This window comes from Eretmochelys imbricata, chromosome 9 (assembly GCF_965152235.1).
Source record: "Eretmochelys imbricata isolate rEreImb1 chromosome 9, rEreImb1.hap1, whole genome shotgun sequence".
NCBI classification, from domain to species: Eukaryota; Metazoa; Chordata; order Testudines; family Cheloniidae; genus Eretmochelys; species Eretmochelys imbricata.
The window spans coordinates 74,231,246-74,254,209 of NC_135580.1; the positions used below are offsets into that span (position 1 = coordinate 74,231,246).

Genomic DNA, 22,964 nt, shown 5'->3' on the forward strand with positions numbered 1-22,964 from the left:
GAGCACTGGTGTCATGTGCTCCCAGTGAGATGCCCTGCTCAATAAGCGAGCTTATTGATATAGTCCCCCATCCTGTATGTGTGACCCACATTCTTTGTTCCTAGATGTTGGACTGTAAATTTGGCTATATGAAATGCATATTGTTTGAATGAACCCAGCTTATCATCAATCCATATCATTCTATATAACTGACCTGTCACTATTATTTACTACCTTACTAATATTTGTGTTATCTGCAAACCCTACCAGCAAAGATTTTATAATTTCCTCTCTGATCATTGAAAAAGATCATGAATATCATTGGGCCAAGAACAGATTCCAGAGAGACCTAACTAGAAACACTATGATGATTCTTTGTTAACAACTTTACTTTTATATCAGTTAGGCAGTTTTTAATCTATTTAGGAAGTGCTCCATTGATTTTGTATACTGCTAATTTTTTTAAATCAGATCAGGAAGTTTAAAGTCACATGTCTTACAGACGTCTCAGTATATTTTGTCAACACATAATAGACTTAAACACACCATTATCAACCAAAATTGTAATCTCATCAAAATATGATATACTGTAAAATCTGTTTGACAAGACCTACTTCCCACAGAACTATGTCCACAGACTCTCAGATTTAAAGGCCAGCCCCTACCATTCTGATCATCAGGCTAACCTCCTGCATAACGTAAAGCATAAGTATCACCCAGCATTTTCTACATCAAACTCATAACTTTGTGTTGAGCTAAAGTACATCTTAAAGAAGGACATCCAATCTTCATTTAAAAGACTTCCAGTGATGGAAATCCATCACATCCCTAAGTAAGCTGTTCCAAAAGTAAAATTACCTTTACTATTAAAATGTGTGCCTTATTTCTAGCCTAAATTTGTTGACTGTTGAGTCACATTAATTATGTTACCATCCTTTAATTCTTTATGATAGAATCCTGTATCAGTCATTCCATGATATTTCCCAGCATTAGTCAGATTAATTAGCTTATAATTACCCTGATCATCCTATTTATGCTTTTTCCTAAAAAGTATGGTCACAATGTTAGCTTATATCTCCTCTGGAACTTCTCCAGCATACCAAGATTTATTAAAAATCAGCATCAATAGTTCAAAGAGCTCCTCAGCCAATTGTTTTGAAACTCTTAGGTACAAGTTATTCAGCCTTGCAGATTTAAAAGTTAGTAGATACTGTTTTTATCATGCCAATGTTTGCCTGACATTAAGTAAAGCATCACAAAATCTTGTTGTTATCCTCTATTTTCATGGATCTGTGTCTTTAAAAAAAATTGCTCTTCCAGAATTTGAATAAATTTGTATGTCAAACTCCCAAATACAACCTTCATACATTATGCACATGCCTGCTGCACCTCTACATTTCCATACCTATGACCTAGATCTAATCAATTCCATGTGAGTGAGATGTAATTTGTTTGATTTTTTTATATCTTGCATATACTGTTTTTGCTACAAAATCTGCACAAATTTGAACTAATTGTGTGGCTAGGTAGAACAAGAATGTATCTTTTGATATCTGCAATTCTCTAACTTGGTGAGTCTGGGAATAAAAAAAATGAATACAGGCTCTTCTCTGTGCTTGAGGAGTTACATGCATGAACCCCCAAACACTGAAATGAGGCTGTATTATAAAAAGTTTTGATCCCTTGTCTCCACAAAAGAAAAATGAGCTTGCACCTGTTTTTGAAAATTATTATCACAATATGTGAAGACAAAGAGAATTTTTAAAATTGTACTTCAGAAATAATAATACAAATGTGAATAAAATTAAACTACAAAGAACAACACTTTTATCATGGCAATCTATTTTTATAAGTTTGTGTATAGTAATACATGGTACCTATTTATCTACATAATAAGATTCTAGGATTGTCACTGTATATGTCTCTCTGAAGCCTAGAATGTCTGTTGAGTCCGTGATAGAAACAGCTACAAACATGGTTGAGAGCTCTTTTTGTTTAGAACATCACCAGGTTCAATAATCCCTGGGATTCATGGTCTGTTACTGTTCAATGTTTAAGTTCACAGCCATTTTCAGCTTATACACTTTACAAATTACACGCCTATGACAACAAGGACTTTCATTTAGTAAAGCCATAAAAGACTCCTCTTTTTATTCAGTTTTTCTTTTTTTACATACTTTGGTATGTAGAATGTGATAGGTGCAACTGTATTTTTCCATTGGGGAGAAAGTTTTGACTAGAACACTGAAAAATATCAGCACTTTTTTGTAGTAATTGTCTCTTTCTTTTGTCCGGGGCATGTATTGTCAAATGTGTTCCACTTAAAAGATGGCACTTCAAATCACCCTTTGCAGTACTATAAACATTTTTCATGAAATACCCTGTCCTTGATATGCAGACGGTCAGTGTTTGTCTGTCCTGTTATGCAGTGAACACAGAGTTCAATTCAGCTCTCGGCTGCTCTCTCTGGTAGGAAGATCCTTAAAAGGTAATTTACCCTTCAGTGTAAAATGACACTGAGAATTAGAAATATATTGTTTCTAAAGGACAATTTAAGGCAATACACTTTAGGGATTGCGCTGCATTATTTTAAATCAAGTTTTGTAAAGAGGAAGAATTGAACTTCTAAATTCAATTTTAAACGATACTGAAATATGTTTAGCCCAAGCCTCCAAACTTCCTGTTTATAACGTGGATCCTAAAGTGTGCCAGAGATAAACAAAAGATTTTCAGAGAGAATTTTCTTTCCACTATCTACTAAAAGCAGAATAATCTACCTTTGGCTCTGAGTGTAGCTCCATTTGAAAGTTTGTATATGACTGCAAAATTTTTGGTCTCTTAGACACAGTGCTTGAATCATGCCATAACACACTGAAATTCTGTGCCGGTGCTTTTTTAACGAGCCACAGTGTTCCAGTACTTCTACTGGTCCTGGGACAGGTGGCTCCTTTCTGTCCTATGTGGGAAGCAGGAGCCGAACACAGTTAGTGAGAAGGCAAGGAAGAAGTGGTCTCCACAGGGAGTCATTCTTTGCTCCCATGGGCCTCCTGCAGGAGCCCCCCTGCTTGCTCCCTCCGAGGGTTTCTGACTGCCCTGTGTTCAGGCACTTCTTTTTTTAAAGGACTCCAGAACTGCTGAGAAACCTTCTGTTAACATGTTGTAAACCCAATAAAAAGCACCTAGTTAAACTGACATTCATAGGTAGAATTAGGCAGAACAGCTGGACCTTGCTCTAGATGTAACAGGCCATCTGTTTTCATTGAGTTTATCACTGCTTTACCACTGAGATGTTCCCACATAAAGCACATTCTATAATGAAGAAGCCTAGTTAAAATAGAAATATATTTCTAAAAAAATTCTTACAATTAATACCTATATATACCATGCCAAAATATAGTATTAATGAAATATGATAGTTGAGCAATTGAACCATCAAGCATCCTTCCCCACCGACCTTGCTTGTTTTGTAGATCTCACTGTAACTCTTGCTAATACTTCTGGAGTTGAAGAAGTGTGAACAATGGTGGAAATTCTTTGTAAAATGTTTCTACTGTAAGCAAGGTTTAAAGAAGCCATATTGACTCAGTAACCTAAAATTGAGTGTACTGCAATAATATTTTACATTTATACAGAAAAACATTCATCTTAAAACACTTTATAAATTTCATACAGAGGGCACCCAGTCCTGCATTATTACAGTTAATAGAAGTTTTGTTATGCATTTTAATGGAAGCAACATCACATCCTTACAGAATAGAGGACGCTTCACAGCAGTAACAGGAAGGGAATATTCATATGACACTGGCGCAAATCCCTGTTCTTTCAAAATGCATCATGGGCTCATTAATGTCCACAGAGAGCAGACAGTACTTTATAGTTGAGATTTTGCCTGAAAATCTACTGTAAACAGCTTGGAGTTCAGTTTATTAACCTTTGAGGAATGCAGAACTGAGCAAATCCTCCATAGCTTTGAACCTGTGCTCCAGGAAAACAAAATGCTCCAAAACTAGCATTTAGATCTGTAAGTAGTGCCCTCCAGCAGAGCCTAAAATCCCATAGAACATGTTTCTGCTAGGCTTGGGTTTTTTCATAGATCTATAAGGATTGTTAAGTCTGGTGTTCCCTGGCTTTGCTGGATGGATTGTTGGGGGCCTCTGGTGTGGATTGAGAGATTTCAGATCCAATAAAAATGAAGAAGCAGGCTTGATAAATTTTTCAGAAAGTCTGCTTGTCTCCCAACTATTCATTTGGGGCTTGAGATAGATAGATATAAACATAAACAAACAAAATATAAACTGTTATGATGCCCTCATTCACACTAAGGCCTTCTTACACTGCTCTTGAAATCATAATGTATATGCACATGGATGACAAATTAAGGTTGCATAAGTAACCTTAATTCTGCTATTTCCTAACTTTTGGGTGCTTGACTTTGCAACCTTAAAAATGTTTTTTTAATGTAGCTTTTGTATATATTGTTTCCCATGTTTGTTTGTTTTTTAAAATATCAAAACTGGAAAAAAATATCATGTAGCATATTGACACCCACATGAGTTATCAGCAGAGTTGGATCCACCATACAAACCTCTGACACTGAGCTAACTGAGTAACTGCTAACACAGTAGGTTGTCATCCTTTGTGCAGACCAGCAACAGATGGGGATGAAGCCCACAAGTTGCCCATAGAAGAATGGTGGTACTCAAGAATCTTGACTTCCATTTACATAAGAATAGCCATACTGGGTCAGACCAATGATTCATCTAGCCCAGTATCCTGTCTTACAACAGCAGCCAATGCCAGGTGCTTCAGAGGGAATGAACCAAACAGGCAATCATCAAGTGATCCATCATGCCCTGATGTCCACTCTCAGCTTCTGGCACTCAGACTAGGGACACCCAGAGCATGGGGTTACATCCCTGAACATCTTGGCTAATAGCCATTGATTGACCTATCCTCCACGAACTTATCAAATTCTTTTTTGAAACCTGTTATACTTGTGGCCTTCACAACATTCCCTGGCAACAAGTTCCACAGGGTGCCTGTGTGTTGTGTGAGGAAGTACTTCCTTTTGTTTGTTTTAAACCTGCTGCCTATTAATTTCATTTGGTGACCCCCCACTTCTTCTGTAATGTGAAGGATAAATAACACTTCCTTATTTACTTTCTTCACACCATTCAAGATTTTATAGACCTCTTTCATATCCCCCTTTAGTTGTCTCTTTTTCAAGCTGAAAAGTCCCAGTCTTTTTAATCTCTCCTCATATGGAAGCTGTTCCATACCCTTAATAATTGTTGTTGCCTTTCTCTATACCTTTTCCAATTCTAATATATCTTTTTTTGAGATGGGACAACCAGAACTGCATGCAGTGTTCAAGGTGTGGGTGTACCATGGATTTATATAGTGATAATAACATAGAAAATGTCATAATATCTATTCCTTTCCTAATGGTTCCATTTCAGGTTCTGAAGGATAATTTACTGTTTTGGGCACAGTCTCTTCTGCCTGTCCTCCCCAAGCTTGAGTCCTTGTGTCCCATCCCCCCCCCCCCCCCCCGAACCTGTCCCTGTCCTAATTCTGTCTCTTCCCCATCCCTGGTTCCACTCCCATTCCCCTTGCCTACCCAGTGCCAACTCTCATCCAATTTCAGTGTTTCCAACCCCCTCTGTCATTTCCCTCACAGGCTTCAAGTTTCAGCCCCCACCAATCAACAAGTCACATCCTCCCCATGCCCACCAGTTCCCAGTCTCCACTCCCCCTGACTGGATCACCATCCCATTTTCATTGCCGAGCCATTCCCAAGCTCACTAGACAACTTTTTCCAATCTACTCATTTCCCAGTCTAGCTTTTTCCCCTTGTTTATTCAAATCAGACAGTCTCCTCCTCCATGCTTCCAGGGTGCGAGCCAGAGGAGTGGTCACTCAGCATAGGAGAGGCTCTCCCTGGTCCCAGTTTTAGTGCCTGGTCTCACCCTCATAGTCTCATGGATTTTAAGGCCAGACGGAACCATCATGATCACCTAGTCGGACCTCCTGCACATTGCAGGCCACAAAACCTCACCCTCCCACTCCTGTAATAGACCCCTAACCTCTGAGAAAGTGAAGCTGGCAGTGAAGGAACCATCATGGGGAGAGGCAGAAGATGACTGGCTCTTTGCCCCAAATCAGCAGACAACGGTGTAATTTTATTGACAATGTAAAATATGGCTTCAGGTTGCTGACAATTTAGTGGTCAAGAAAATTGGGAAGAAAAATGTGTTTGCAGGAGGAGAACTCCAGTTAGATGCATAATTCCTAAAATGGGAATTGCAAATGCCATCTTTAAAAAATTGATCCAGAAACTAGAGACAGCTTCTTCACAGTGCTAGCTAGTTAATTACCACCAAGCCATTCTCCAATTGCATTATATATGAGGAATACCTTTGCTAAGAAAAAGCTAGCAAAACGGGATTTTATGATATGTATATTTTTAAAATACTCTTCCCCTTACACACGTCAGAGTATTAAAATACTACAAAAACAGGTTTATATTAACAAAAAAGCACATCCATTAAAAAGTCTCTCTTGCTAAATATCATTTAGAAGGAAAAAACCCCACAGAGCTTACTACAGTTACTCCAATATTTCAAGTGGTAAATGTCTATGCTGTGGATCTAAAAGCTCCAACTCCGTTGGTGACCCAGAAGGAGGCAATATGGCTCCAAATGAGAACACTTCTTTTTCAGTTTGCTTTTTTTAAGAAGTGTAGGAAATTTCTTTTAAAAGAACTATGTTAAAAGAACATTAAGGTTGTAAAGTCAAGTACTCAAAAGTTAGGAAATACCAGAATTAAAGTGCCTATTGACCCCTGAAGTCTTTAAACCACGGGTGGCCAACCTGAGCCTGAGAAGGAGCCAGAATTTACCACTGTGCATTGCCAAAGAGCCACAGTAATACATCAGCAGCCCCGCCGATCAGTGCTTCCCCCTCCCTGCTCCTCCTGATCAGCTGTTTCGTGGTGTGCAGGACACTCTGGGAGGGAGGGGAAGGAGCGAGGGCAGGGCAGGCTATGGGGAGGGGAAGGAAAGGGGTGGAGTGGGGGCAGAGACCGTGGCAAGCGAGGGGTTGAGCAGTGAACACCTATTGGAAAGTTGGCACTTGTAGCTCCAGCCCCGGAGTCGGTGCTATACAAGTAGCCGCATATTAACTTCTGAAGAGCCGCATGTGGCTCCTGAGCCACAGGTTGGCCATCCCTGCTTTAAACCATAATTTGAGGACTTCAGTAACTCAGCCAAAGATTAGGGGTCTATTATAGAAGTGGGTGGGTGAGGTTCTGGGGCCTGCAATGTGCAGGAGGTCACACTAGATAATCATGATGGTCCCTTCTGACCTTAAAGTCTGTGAGTCTTGTTCAGCTTCCTTGTGAATGTGCATTATGACACTATCTTTTAATTACATGAGCACATGCTATTTTTCCCACAACCCCTGCCTCATTCAGTGCACAGCATGGACCTGCTCTGGGGATAAATCAGGGCTGTGTTGTGAAGGAGGCTGTTGTCTGTAGGACCCCTGTCTCATTTGGTGCAGAAGTTGAAAGCCCTTTAGGGAAAGGGGCAGAGGACTGCAGGAAGAGAAAGGATAGTCTCATGGTTAATACAGTTGAACATCACTGTGTCCCTGAGAGCACCCCCAATGCAGAGGGCTCTCTGGTGTCTAGCACTGAGCCTCAGCAGGCCTGAGCAGCTGAGTGTACTCTAACTCACTGTTGTCATAATCTGTATCTACAAGGTGTCATGTAGGGAATCACATATGAACTGGGTAACACACTGGGCTGTTAATATTATTGTGTGGTGTATGTATGGATGATATATATGAAAAGTTATAAATATGTGCTGGAAATATGTTCTTAAAATGTCTTAAGTCACTCTGCCCTAGACAAAGGAATGTGGTCCTGCCTGCTTGAAAGGGTCTCCTATGTAAATTGAGAAGATGCAATAGAAGTACATTTACATAAAAGTTAAAGCCATCACATTAGCGAATGGGGAAGGCAGCCACCTAACTACTGGGGGAGGAGACTGCAAAAATTAACCTGGCATCAGATCTCTGGTGGACATAGCAAGCTGAGGCTTCAGGAGGGCTTCTTGTCTTTGAGAAGAGACACAAAAAACTTTGAGGATCTGAGCAAAGAGAAAAAGCCATTTTGGCATCCTTCACCTGAAGAGACAAAGAAACCAAGCGCTTTAAGGTCTGTATTGGACCCTGGCTAAGAACTGACCAGCCATGCTGGAAGAACAATTGTCATGAGAAATCTATGTTGAACAAAAAACTCTGGTTTGTTAAGCTAGGTTTTAGTTTTAGAATAATAATTTTACTTTGGTTTGTTTGTAACCATCTCTATCTCAATTCCTTCTACTTGCTATCACTTAAATATCTGTTCCTTATTAATTTAACCTTGTTTTATTATACAGCCATCTCAGGGCAGTGCTACTTGATGCACAAATGGAAAATTAAAAACTCTCCAGTGTGGGACTGTGGTCACCCAGAACAGACAATGGAACACGTAATGACTCAATGGCTGGTTCTCAAATATGAAAGAGGCATCACAGCGTTACACTCCGCTACTCCTCATGCAATTGTCTGGCTTAATCATCTAAATAGAAAATTATAGTTGTTGCTCCACATCTACATCAGCCATACGAAGAAGAAGTGCAGTGTTTCAAACTGAAGGATAAAATCCTCAGCCTGGACTGGTGCTGTGTACTGTCTCTTTAAAGGAGCAGGGAAATTGATAAGGAACTATAGTGAGAGGAGCTGAGCACTGCAGGGGAGATGATTTTGGAGAGACTCAAGGCTGGAAGAACTGTTGGTGTCACCCTGCAAGGAAAAACAAGGTTGGTGGAAGCCAGGGTGAGGTCATTGTGCTGTAAGCAGGCTGCTGGTGTCAGGAATCTGAGCCAAAGCTGCACAGCACAGAAACACCCTGTGTTACAGGACAGGTAATGAACAAACTCTTAGTGGTCTGGGTGAACCCCCGAAGTGTCAGAGTCACCTTGGAAAAAAGAATTCCATCTCTGCCTCAGAGACAGAGGTCCTAAGAGAGGCTGAGCAAGTCACAAAACATATTTTTCATAGATTACCACTAATTTTCTGGGTGCTCAGATGCCTGGAGTCAGATCTGCAGAAGTGCTGAGCACTCACAGCTGCAACTGAAATCAATAGAAGCTGTGCTTTAAATAGGTCTATAAAAACTTAAAATACTCTGCAAAATCAAGCCCTCAGCATCTCAAGCTGGGCATCCAAAATTAATGGACACTTTTGACAATTTTAACCTTAATCTCTCTGTGCCTGAGTTCCCTTCCTATAAAACTGGGATAATAATACCACCTTACCACACAAGGGTGTTGTGACGATAAACTTATTACTGTCTGTGAAGCATACAGATACTACAGTGAAGAGTGCCATAAAAATGCCCATCAAGAAATCAGTAACTCACTGCAGTACAGAACTTGGTTAGTATGTAGTAAGTAGTGCCTGGGAATCCACATGCATACGTGCATTGACTGAGACAGGGGTCCTGTGGAAAATACGATGTGATCATGTACTTAAAGATTCTAACAACAATTTGTAATCTATTCTCTACTCTATTTTTCATTATATTTTCGTAAAGGATTTTTCCTTTCTGCTCTTTCACTGTTCCTTTTTTCTGATCTTTTCTAAGAATATGGACCCAGGAATGTTGAAGTTTCCAAACCTATAATATTCCAGTGCCTTCAGAATTAGGCAAAATGAGCTCAACAATCCAATTTACCTACCTATATTCTCACTATCTGTTTTGATTACAGAATTCTTCAACTTCTCCCCTAAAGTATGTATTGTATTGTTATGCCCAATAATGATTTCACCATATAGAAGGCTGCATTTCAGTGATGGGTGAAGTGTTTTTTGTTTATAACATTTGTAAAAAAAAAAATCTTTGGCATTATTTTGGTTTAAATATGCTATTTGTTAATTCAGACTTGCACAGTTCCTCACGAGAAACTACCATTCTATAATATTGTGAGGTGGCTGCATAATTTAGGTAAATGACAGGAATTATAATGAAACTGCCAAATCAGGATTTGAATTCAGGTTTCAAGAAGTGAAAAAGCCAATTTGTTAGTCCATGCTGACCTCTACAAAAATCATTGGTAACAAGAATCATACTTATTTAAAATAGCTTTTTATTTAACTTCAACTGGAAAATAACCAACTTGTGACACCAGCAGCAATTCACTGATGTGAATTTCTTATAAAATACATTTCTGCAATGAAAATGAACCAAAAAGTATTTTTGTGATACTTTAAAACTCTAACTATCCAGCCGAAATTCCCTATTGTGTACTATTACCATATGAGGGGAGATGCTTTTTATTTTAAAATTTAAAACACTGAGTTCTTCCAAATGGTGTAGTTCTTTATTTTTATTTGGAATGAGAAATATTAAATATGCACATATCTGTCAATCTGATCATCAATGTATCCAAAAAACACTTCCAGTTAAAATTATTACTTTAAAGAATCTTCTTTGAAAAACTTGGCTGTTAAAGAATTCCCCCTAAGGAAAGGGGTGGCCTGAAATGCACAGAGTAGATCTTGGCCCAGCAGAAAGCTAGTAATGCACAGTGGAGCCACAGAGTAACTGAATGGCTGTTTAGTAGCATTAAGAGATCTACATGAAATAAGCATTTAACAAAAAAAGTAATGGTGGCTTAGCCTGCAAACTAGTAGCCAGATACTGGAGTAGACTCAACTAATTAGCAGAATTACCTACCTTGAGACTGTATGGGTCTCTCCTGCTCACTCCTGTAGATAGGACATGAACTGGACCCATGTGATATATAAGCAGCCTTCTCGCACAAGAGATGCGGTCAGATAAGCCTGTCTGACCCTTAAATCAACCAGAGGTCTGCTAATTGGTCTCATCTTGCTGCCAATGTTTCTATATCCAGTATGGTCTCCTTCCCAATAATTCATTATTGCAATATAAGGTATCTTCTATATATAGTTTTTCAATTAATTTTTTCGGGCATTATAATTGTCATGGTCACTGGGCTAGCTGCACTTAAGTCTCTCTGAGTCATGCCCCTCAGGTGTTAGATCTTTAGCCTTTACCTGTCGCCTTTACCTGTCCTGTGCATGTGTGTGTGCGGGGGTGGGGGGTGGGTTTGGAAGCCTGTGATTTTCCCATTCTTAGACTAGGTCTCGGACTATAGCCTCAGCGTCTACACAGCAGGACTGGATTTGACAGGGTTTTTAACTGTTTAACATCCTTTTGAACTGTGTGGTCTCAGCCTTCGTAAAACAGCTGTATAACTTTGGCTGGAGCCTGGAAGTAGCATCTTCACAGCTAATAGCTCAGGTATTGTTTCTTAACCTCCTAATCTGTTAACCAGGAGGTGTTTTATCTGGATTCATTGTTTTACCCTCCTGCTTGATTCCCAAGATCCCTACTATTAACTAAATCAGTCCATGCAAACAGTGAATTAACTCCATATAGCAAACATTCTCATAACCTAATATATCCATATATTATTCATAAATGAATATATACCAGCCCCACATCCTTCACAATAATCACATTATGTAATCTGCAGGTTATCATTACTACTCAGCATCAGGTTTCAAAATGCAAAGATGTTGAGAGACTAAGATTTTATTATTAGCAGAAATGGAAGAAATGTGGATTATAACTGAGAAATATAATACAATCTCTATAAAGAGACATGGGGCCAGATTCACTAGTATACTCTGACTGCTTTTGTGCTTCTCTGTTGATGTAAGATAGCTACAGACCTGGCTTAACTGACCAGATAAACTGGATTTACAGCTGATTCGTAACTGTGGAATGGTGCAATGCAGCTGCACATATGGGTGAATCTGTCCCAATGTCTGTTCTGTAAACATCATCTACAAATCTTCAGGGTTTTTTTGGTTGGTTGGTTGGTTGGTTTTGGTCTTCTTTAATAAAGTAATCTTGCTGAAATTTGAAGTAAAATCCATAAAAGCCTTTTAACTAAATATTAAGAAAAATAATATGATCACTTTCCTTTAAACTTCTAGCACCATCTCTTACATTTATTTTATGCAGCTGATTAACTTCTATATTGGAGCCCAATATTTTTTATACATAAAAATAAAATCAATAATTTTGCTGTTGTCCAAAACAACTACATTACAGCTCACGACAGATTACAATGCTCTACTTTTGCTGCCAGTACATTTTCTGGTTACGTCTGTTGCTTTAAGTACTGCAGATGTTTTATTTTATTTTAACACAGATAAAGACTGTAGTTAAACCACTTCTAGAAATCAGCTGAAGCTTGCACTAGTATAAAGAGCTGGAAACTGCATAAAACAAATGCACTTTGGTTTCTTGGCAAGTAAAAACAAAACAAAACACAACACTCTAAAGGATAGATGCTTGAGTTTAATATTCAAATGGAATTAGCTATATTCTTACTTACCAAGCCCTCACTGGGCATAATGCTAGTAAGGTGAACTACTTCAAGGTGTGCTGACTGAGACACCAGAGAGTCAGATGAAAGAGAGATGATGTGGTCACAGATTCCAGACAAAGTTTTACACTAGAAAAAGCAAACAAAAATAATCATAAACCCTTGTGTTGAAGTGACAAACTGTTGGTATTAAAGCACAGTTCAAGGGCAATATTGTTTACATCATGTTTACTTTACATGGTATATATATTTGAGCAGCAGTAGCTTTTCATTCGTACTGTCATAAGAACACAGAGCTGAAGTTCTATATTAATCACAAGGCCAACTACAAGAGGGCCAGGGAAAATAAAATTCCTATCAATGCCATAACAAGTGATCGTGAATTTACAGCACAGAAGCCCAAAGGAATCTTCTTGTGAAGTAATAACCTAAGCATGTGTGCTTGAATCACCTTATTCATTCAAGCAGCCACCCCTAACAAACATGCCTGATAAACTTGATTTTACTTGTTGCTGTACATGGCATTATTAAACACAGATTCAATTAAAGCAAAATATGTAAATAGTAATTACTTTACACATTAATTTAATTACTTTTTTGGCCAACAAATGAGAAGGGTAATTTATAAAGTCAAGTGTTTATTTAAGGCGTCAATTCCACAATACAAAAACATAGTGAGGTCATTCCACAGAATGGGGAAGTGAGATAAAGGGATGAAAGTTATTTGTCCCAGGTCAAACAAAACAACAGAAGGAAACAGAACCCAGACACCTGAAACAAGGGCCCAAAATAAGGGATTTGTCCCCATATTTTTTTCATGTTTTTTAAATTTTACTTTCAGACATAGTATGCCTAAAAATATTTGTACTTAATTTGCAACCATCCATTTAGATGCATTTCAGAATGCTCTTCTGGTGGGAATTCTGTTGTGTGCTCTCATTTTTCTTCAGGGACTACACTGTCATTTAATTTAATTACATTAAATGGTGGTGAAATCCCTTAAGGGAAGTTATACTTCATATATTTTCAAATGCATGATGAATTCTAATATCCCATTTGACACTACATATATAAGCAGAAGCAGCAGTGAATAACTCCTTTGTCTAAATACATAAACAGTGTTCAGAATTACTTCATCTTTACTCATTTAGAAACCAGGGTAAAGCTCTGGAGTACTGGATGTTGCATTTGGATCTCTGTATCAGTTGAAACATGTGCAAAATCACATGTATGTATGCAGCTCCCTATTGACTATGCATTTGAGCCTCTATCAAACGGCCACTGAAGAAAACACATTTTTCCATTGACTTCAGTCGGCTTTGGATCAGGGCCTTGAAGAGGAATATATGCATTGTCCACTACACCTATACCCTACACATTAAATGTATTCAGATACTTTACATATGCATATGTGGCTGGCATGTAGAATAAAAATTTAATCAAAGCATATCCCTTTCTTGGGATCTGTAGTATGGATGTATTAGCCATGTGGCTGTGTTCCAACCTGACTTTTTGATGCTGTAGTACCCCTATACAATTATCATTTAGAATCGAGCCCACCGCTCCCCTTTAAAATTATTTTTATGCCACACATACAGACTAGATATCAGAAGCAATTCGCATTGAATCCTTTGCATTGTTTGGAGACACATCTAAGGTTTCCTCTTGACCAATGTTTAATGGGGGGGTGAGGTGAGAAATCTAGTAAGTAAACATTAGAACTGAATACATGTTAGGAAAAAGTGCTCAATGAGCAAGATTATGATGATAGCTCACCAAGTCCCCACCAAAGTTCAGAAATTACAATCAATGGAGAATTTTAACATCAGGAAAAAATATTAAAGAGCAATAAATAAAATAATAAGAAATACCTGGCCACTCTAAAGTAGCTCAACAGACAATAGAGAGACCAGATGCCCATAATAAATGATGCAAAGGCTGGGACTGCAAAGGATGGGACTTGTCGTGTGAGAACACCCAGGAGACAATAATGAGAGAGTAAATAATGCTCTGTCTGGCACTATCAATAATACAAACTGTACCCGCATCTGTTGCCGCATCTTTTGGATAAAAACAAGGCGAGATTAAAGGCAAACAGAGAGGGGGAAAAGGTTTCTTAAGTTTGCTCCAAATTTTGTCATTTCTAACAGATCACCTTTCCAAACTACCATCAAGAAATTATAATTAATGATGATACTTTGTTCTTATATCACATTCTAGTCAAAAATCTCAAAGCATTTTACAAACAAGTCATTGTGAGAGTGAGAAGTATTAACCCCATTTTAGAGATGACACTGTCGAGTGAGAAACAGATTTAAAGTGACTTGAACATGGTCATTTTTCAAATCCATGTCAGACACCACCAGCAATAGGATCTAAGATCCCTGTGCTTTTGTCATGACGCTATATTAAAATAACAGACACATTCTCCGGATGGGCTAATGCCACCACAGAAAGCTAGATTGAACATCACCACAAAATTGTCCGAAAAAAATTGATATTCCAGGTAGTTCAGTAACTGCTGCAGAGAGAAACTATATGCACTTAAGCTGCCCAAGACTTAGTTTTCTTATAAACAATTTATTGAAATCCTACCACTGGGGCTTAACAAGAAAAGCACTTCCTCAAAATCACTTTAAACCCCAGACATACAACTCAGCATGTGTCACATAGGGTGTTTTTATTTTTAACTAATAGCCACTTTCAGATTGGTACCATAGGTATCTGCAGTTATTGTGCACAGAGGAAGAGGTGTTTTGGTATTGTTCAGTATGGTATCAGTAGGTGTCTTGATCTGGTATCAAGAATTGATACTATAGCTGCTGTCCAGGTAATAGCATTATACTGAGCACTTACCTAAATGTGGGAAAACTTGGCCCTCAGGGTTGCTTTGCAGACGCATGCCTCCAAGATGCTGTTTCAAGGTTTCTCTTTTGTAATTTTTCCTTTCCATTATGCACTTTCAATCAGCCACTGAGAATTGATCAAGCCTTAGCATTTTAAAAGTTTCTCTCTCTCTCTCTCGTTTGAAGTAACATTACTGTAGCTCACGAAAGCTTATGCTCAAATAAATTGGTTAGTCTCTAAGGTGCCACAAGTACTCCTTTTCTTTTTGTGAATACAGACTAACACGGCTGCTACTCCAAAAATTACATAAATATACACTTCTACCCCAATATAACGCAGGTTCGCATACAGCGCGGTAAAGCTCTGACACGCTGCTCTGAGCAGTGTGTTAAGGGTGCCTTGCTGGGCCAGGGCCTAGGGGTTGGATAACAGGCAGAGGGTCTCGGGGGCAGTCAGGGACTCCCCCTCCCCACCCGAGGGTCTGGGAGGCAGGAGCTGTGGGGGGGCACCTTTGAGGGACCCACAGTCCCAGAGCGGCCCGGGGATTAGTGGGGAGCTGGAAGCAGCTCGCTCCGCTTCCCTCGCCCTGGCCCCAGCCGTGTCACTCGGGGGAGGGGACTTGGGGGAAGGGATCCCCCCTGGCACTCACCAGCAGTGGCGGAAGCAGAGCAGCCCGGCCCCAGCCTGCTCCACTCCGCCAGCTCCCAGCCTCAGCGCTCTGCTTCCAGACGCAAGTGAGTGCAGGACCTTTCCCCAACCCCTGCCCCCAGCGACACAGCTGGGGCCATGGCAAGGAAAGCAGAGCAGGCTGGGGCCATGTCGTTCTGCTTCCCACCTCTGGTGAGCGTGGGGGGCATCCTTTCCCCAAACTCCCAGCACTCACCGGCGGTGGGAAGCAGAGCACCGTGGCTGGGAGGTGGCGGAGTGGAGCGGGCTGGGGCAGTGTTGCTCCATTTCCCACCGCTGCCGGTGAGCGCCTGTCAGGGTGCGAGAGGTGTGGATAGGGTCGGAGCAGTCAGGGAACAGGGAGCAGGGGGGTTGGATAGGAGGTGGGGTCCTGGGGGTGATTAGGGATGGGGGTCTTTAGAGGGGGCAGTCAGGGAACAAGGAACGGGGGCGGGGCCAAAGCAAGTTTGATATAACGCGGTCTCACCTATAACAAGGTGAGATTTTTTGCCTCCCAAGGACCGCACTATATTGGGGTAGAGGTGTACCTCTCTTACTCTCTTGGCTGCTTTCCCAAAATAAAAATAAAAGCACTTACACAACTTTGAAGTGCTGTTTTGGGGCTATCCCCTCTCCTCCCTTTTCACACATGTACATTTTTATTTTTAAAGCACTTATAAGTGAGCTTTTGGACTCCAAGTTCCCTTCTCCCTGGTCTCCTCTCAATTTTCTGTTTTCTTCATATGAACAAGACAGAAGCGTTTAGGGAAGATGAAATAGAGCCATGACCCCCATTCCCACACTCTCTACCATGTGGTATCTTTTGTGAAATTGAGCCATGCAAGGAATGCAACATATACAAAAATAGCCATGTGCGCAGGTTAAAATTCTGTACCTAAGGAAACAAGTTTGTTTAACAAAACACAATCTGAATACAGTTGATTCAGTCCTCTTCCCTAATTCAGAAGTCCCATGTATGGTTTTATGACTAGAGTTATGCAAGATAATGCACTTTCAGGTCACAGGGGATTGATTTAATTGTGTTGGGTTTTTTTTGGTTAGTGGGGGTTTCCATCCCAAGGTTTGCTTTGTGTTTCAGTTTCAAGTGAAACCAAAAACTCACAGAAATTCAGCTTAAACCTCTGAGTTTTACCAGGTTTCCGGTCAACATCATGGGTAATAACTGCACTTTGCTTACTTTCAGTTCAAATCCATAACTCCTGAGGGGGTTATAACAAATGAGATCTGGCAAGTCATGACAAATTGATTGTCAATCTGCTGGAGGCATCTCTTTAAAACAGGGTATTTGTGGGGCTATAATTCAATGCAAGGAGTCTAGTGAAGTAAAGTACATAGATGAAGTGCTCTGCAGTCATCAGAAAACAGAATTTTAACTCAAAATTTGACTATTGTTTATTTTATAAAATATGTATAATAGTTCTGAAATCTGGATCTATGCCTTGTACAAATACCAGAGAGCTCCCATTTCATCCCTGTCCCGACTTCTCAAAATTCCATATCAACTTCAGACTCAATCACCCCCTCTATCTCATGAGTCAAATTAAAGAAAGCAAATTTCTCTGAACAGAAACATTAATCCTCTGCTATTGTACATTATTTCTGTGCATATATTATTGTATGATTTTACTCTGAAGAGTAACTGTGTAACAATGTTCTTCTCTTACACAATGGACATCCTCTCTGTGGGCGAAATCTTGATGATTGACTTCATAGGACCAGGATTTCACCCTGGATATATTAGTTGGACTCATATACAATATACAGATTTTAGTTTTTACTGGTTTTTTAGTCCTGTAACCCTATAGAACCAACACAACCAGTACAGAGTGAGCTGGTTTCTATTCCTTTTCACATGATATCAATAGAATTGTTTACTAAGTTCTAGGAAGATATGCCTGTGCAAACCCACTGATGGCCAGAGATGAACATGTGTTACCAAAGACATAATTTGGCATGCAGAACCTTCATTATTAGTGATATGCTAAAAGGGAATGCCCAGATTGACTATCAGGCCCCAAGTTGAGTTTGCAGGGTCATTACTTAGGGAAAAATATTTTATTTGTAAATTGAGTGCATATGGAAATCATTAAAAATGGACCCTGATAATGCCATTTGTACAGAGTCACTTGTCAAAACAGATTTCAGAGTAGCAGACATGTTATTCTGTATCAGCAAAAAGAAAAGGAGTACTTGTGGCTTAGAGACTAACAAATTTATTTGAGCATAAGCTTTTGTGAGCTACAGCTCACTTCAACAGGTACATACAGTGGAAAATACAGTGGGGAGATTTTATATACACAGAGAACATGAAACAATGGGTGTTACCATACACACTGTAACAAGAGCGATCAGGTGAGGTAAGCTATTACCAGCAGGAGAGCGGCGGGGGGAGGGAGTGGTGGTGGGAAAAAACCTTTTGTAGTGATAATCAAGGTGGGCCATTTCCAGCAGTTGACAAGAATATGTGAGGAACAGTGGGGGGGGGGGGAGAGAGGAGAGATAAACTTGGAGAAATTGTTTTACTTTGTGTAATGACCCATCCACTCCCAGTCTCTATTCAAGCCTAAATTAATTGTATCCAGTTTGCAAATTAATTCCAATTCAGCAGTCTCTCGTTGGAGTCTGTTTTTGAAGTTTATTTGTTGAAGAATTGCCACTTTTAAGTCTGTAATCGAGTGACCAAAGAGATTGAAGTGTTCTCCGACTGGTTTTTGAATGTTTTAATTCTTGACATCTGATTTGTGTCCATTTATTCTTTTACGTAGAGACTGTCCAGTTTGACCAATGTACATGGCAGAGGGGCATTGCTGGCACATGATGACATATATCACATTGGTAGATGTGCAGGTGAACGAGCCTCTGATAGTGTGGCTGATGTGATTAGGTCCTATGATAGTGTCCCCTCAGTAGATATGTGGACACAGCTGGCAATGGGCTTTGTTGCAAGGATAGGTTCCTGGGTTAGCGGTTCTGTTGTGTGGTGTGGTTGCTGGTGAGTATTTGCTTCAGGTTGGGGGGGCTGTCTGTAAGCAAGGACTGGCCTGTCTCCCAAGATCTGTGAGAGTGATGAGTCGTCCTTCAGAATAGGTTGTAGATCCTTGATGATGCGTTGGAGAGGTTTTAGTTGGGGGCTGAAGGTGATGGCTAGTGGCGTTCTGTTATTTTCTTTGTTGGGCCTGTCCTGTAGTAGGTAACTTCTGGGTACTCTTCTGGCTCTGTCAATCTGTTTCTTCACTTCAGTAGGTGGGTACTGTAGTTGTAAGAATACTAGATAGAGATCTTGTAGGTGTTTGTCTCTGTCTGAGGGGTTGGAGCAAATGCGGTTGTATCGTAGAGCTTGGCTGTAGAGCTATTAATGTAAATCAGTCTCCTATAGAGAAGTACCTTGATGTCACTGTACTTTCCTCATTTTAAAACACATAGTATAAGCAAGCACAGCAGTAAGGGTTATATTGTCGTCATTACCACTGTATTAAGAGAACGGGGGTTCCTATGGATTTGTGACACTGACAATGAAACTCTGAGAAACTAGGCAAGATTTCAAAATCTTGTTAGCAAGCTTCCACATCTAACTGCATATTGGTAATCTCAGTAGTGTGTAACAGTTCATATAGTGTTTGTGTCTTACAGAATTACAGAATGGAGATAGAAAACTATTTCAGTTGACCTGGCTCCATGCAGTTTGACATTTGTGGCAGTGTTTTGAATTTTCTTAACAGCGGCATCAGCTAGCCAGGGGAAAACTGTAATAGATCTGCAGGAACATGTGTTGAAGACTCTATAAAGAGATGCAAGCATTTTTTTCTTTAATTTTCTCATCTATTGAATCTGTTTCAGACATATATATATGCGCATGTGCTTAAGGTTCTCAATTTATATTACCCTCCCATTAACATTTACTATTGTTCAGTTTACAATGATACGTCATAACATTCTTTACAATTTTGTGAGGATCAGATTTCTCTTAAGGGGGAAGGTTTTTGTTTGTTTTTACAAGGGTTGTTTGTAAAGATGGTTAAATCAACCCTATCTATCATTCATTCCTACAAATATCTGTTCTCAACCTTCTCACCATGTTTCAATCCTCTAGCATACCATACTTTGTACCCAGAGTAGAGCTGGGTGGATAATCCAACTTTTTAGACAAGAACTTCTAAAACCACCCTATTTTACGTTTCAGAGTAGCAGCTGTGTTAGTCTGTATTCACAAAAAGAAAAGGAGTACTTGTGGCACCTTAGAGACTAACAAATTTATTTGAGCATAAACTCACGAAAGCTTATGCTCAAATAAATTTGTTAGTCTCAAAGGTGCCACAAGTACTCCTTTTCTTTTCACCCTATTTAGCCACTTTTAATTTCCCCTTCAAAACTTTATTTTTGAATCCTCAATTTTCTAATAGCTAGCTTTCTAGTAAAGACAGAATCTCTATACTTAAGAATTGTCTAATAGTTCATCATGATTCCCAGATCTTTGCATCTAACATTATTATATTCTTCTACCTGATTTGGTTGCTTTTATACTAGTTATTGTAGTGAGCGCATTAAACAACAACAAAATACAAAATAGGTGCATTTTAACATCCCAAAATCAAGACTGAAAGATTGTACGCTCTTTTCATGGTAGGGAAGGTATTTTTCCTCCCCTCAGGAACCCCTTCGACCTTTAATTGCTGGTGGGGTACATACACCCCACCACAGTCTTCAATAAAGATTTTTGGTTTTGATTAAATTTTGTTGGCGAAAGCATACTGTGTAGTGCTTGCCTTTGACTTTTTTCCTTGAGAAGCAATTTAAGTGCGCAAATCACTTAAGGAATATACAAATTAAAAGCAGACGCCATATCCACAATCATTAAGATAAAAGTGGTAGTATAACCTACATACATGAGAGAACATTTTTTGTACTTATCAGTGCAAGCACCCAGCAAATCTTTTTGTGAAGTGAAATGAATACAAAGCAGTCTTCACAGTCCCAAAATAGCCAGTGCAAACAGTTAGGGTAGCAAGCAGGACACAGACAACAAGTTGTATACAACTAAAAATAAACTCATTTAAAAACATTTTGAAATGCAAGGGTAGGGAGTGAGAAAAAATTAACAAGTGAACAAGGGTTTTTTGCACTGGTAAATTCTATTTTGCACCACAGACTTTAAAATTTAAACCACATACTACAGTAACAAATAGAAAATTGGCATTCAAAGTTTTGTCTGTGCACATGGTAAAATCTGTGCCATTGAAGTAAATGACATTTTTTTCTGTCACTGACTTCAACCTAGCTATGATTTCACCCATGCTGTCATTTGTTTTTTACATTAAATTAATGGGAATACAAAGGGTTCTCACTCACCCTAAAACTAGTTACCATCTATTAACTTAAATACATTAGCAGTTGCTTAGTTAAAATATCTAAACAAATCTCTTTTTCTTTGATGCAGATATATTTCATAAAGTTTGTAGTGAAAAGCACACATCTAGAATTAACATACAACTGAGCGGAAGCAGTCTGATTTCTATATCTTGAGTTTATTTCTCATGAAAGGATTTTACATTGTGTTTCTGTTGAACAAAATGTAAATACTATGAATGATTTCCCAAACTGTTTTCCTTCGTACACTGTGACTAGAACAAAGAGCTAAAAAGTTGGTAATTTCTGCAGCCAATCAGACTGATTAATGGAAAAAACAGTTTATAAAAGTAACAAATTTGTGGACACTAAAGATCTGCATGGTTGTAACTGTGTTGCACATTATGGCTACTCAGAACTTCTCTCAGATAGCAAGAATAGAACTTAGATCTATCTAGATGAAGGGCAGGTCCTTATTAGAGTTAGAGGAGATTCTCCCTGAAGTGTTAGCAGTATAGTTGCTATGACATCCAGTAGAGGGCAGTGGTACAACTACACAGCTTATCACAGAATTTGTAGCTAAATCTACAGAAGGAATGTACCTTATAAATTTTAGTAATTTTAGTGTCAGTGATACTAACTAATGTATATAAAAGAAAAATACTTAATTGCAGGCTAATTTAAATCACATCCATAAGATTAAAACCGGAGACTGCAGATATGACTTAATACAATTCACTACTGCTTTAAAACATTGTTTGAAATGTACTTCAACAGTAGCAAATGACAATGAGTTATATATTTTCATCTTATCTTTGTCCTACCAAAATTAAACATACAAACGATCTGATGTACCTGTTACATATGATGATTTATTATTTTATGATAAAGAACTGGTAAAAGTTATTTTAAATTCAAATTTTAAATTGTGGAATTAGAGCAACTAGCACAGTTTAGACAGACCACAGAAGCAAGTATGTCTCAGAAACTATTTTTAACAAACTTCAAAACCAGTCTTCCTTTAAATGATCATATGAATATTTGACAAAAACAACATTTTAGAGGGTTAAGATATCAAAATCCCAGACCAAAAAATTAATTGAAATAAATCTGTTATTTAGAAATTCATGTTTAGAAAATAATGCCATTTGACTAGGCTTCAAAGGATTTTTTCCAGCAAATGCCAATTTCATGATACACACACAAATCAACAAAAATATTTCCAGTGATAATTGAAATTTACAGGTAGGCAAAGACAGACAAATGCTGCTTGAGAACTTTAAGGATATTTACTTTGTATATTTTGATGTGATGTTGACCGTTCATATTTTAATGGTTATAAAAATTTAACTTTTTGAATCTCAATGTCTATCATTAAATAATTATTGCCTGATCGCCCCCCATAATTTCCCACAACTGCAAACATTTAAATAGATAAAAATAAAAAAGTTCAAACCCCATAATTTTGCACAACTGTTATATTTTTTAAATGCTTACAAATAAACATCAATATTATGTCTATTGGAAGGACATAACTAGTGGGGTCCTGCAGGGATCAGTTCTGGGTCTGGTTCTGTTCAATATCTTCGCCAATGATTTAGATAACAGCATACAGAGTATACTTATAAAGTTTGCAGA

The 22,964-nt window shown here is 38.8% G+C and overlaps 1 protein-coding gene across 1 annotated transcript in view; it reads right to left on the reverse strand.

The window, feature by feature from the left end:
• LOC144270092 (connector enhancer of kinase suppressor of ras 2-like) overlaps positions 1 to 22,964 on the reverse strand; it is a 470,860-nt gene that overhangs the window by 263,201 nt on the left and 184,695 nt on the right. The window contains exon 7 of the mRNA XM_077826316.1: positions 12,459 to 12,578. Within this exon, the coding sequence (XP_077682442.1) occupies positions 12,459 to 12,578 (120 nt within the window). The remainder of the gene's footprint in view (positions 1 to 12,458; positions 12,579 to 22,964) is intronic.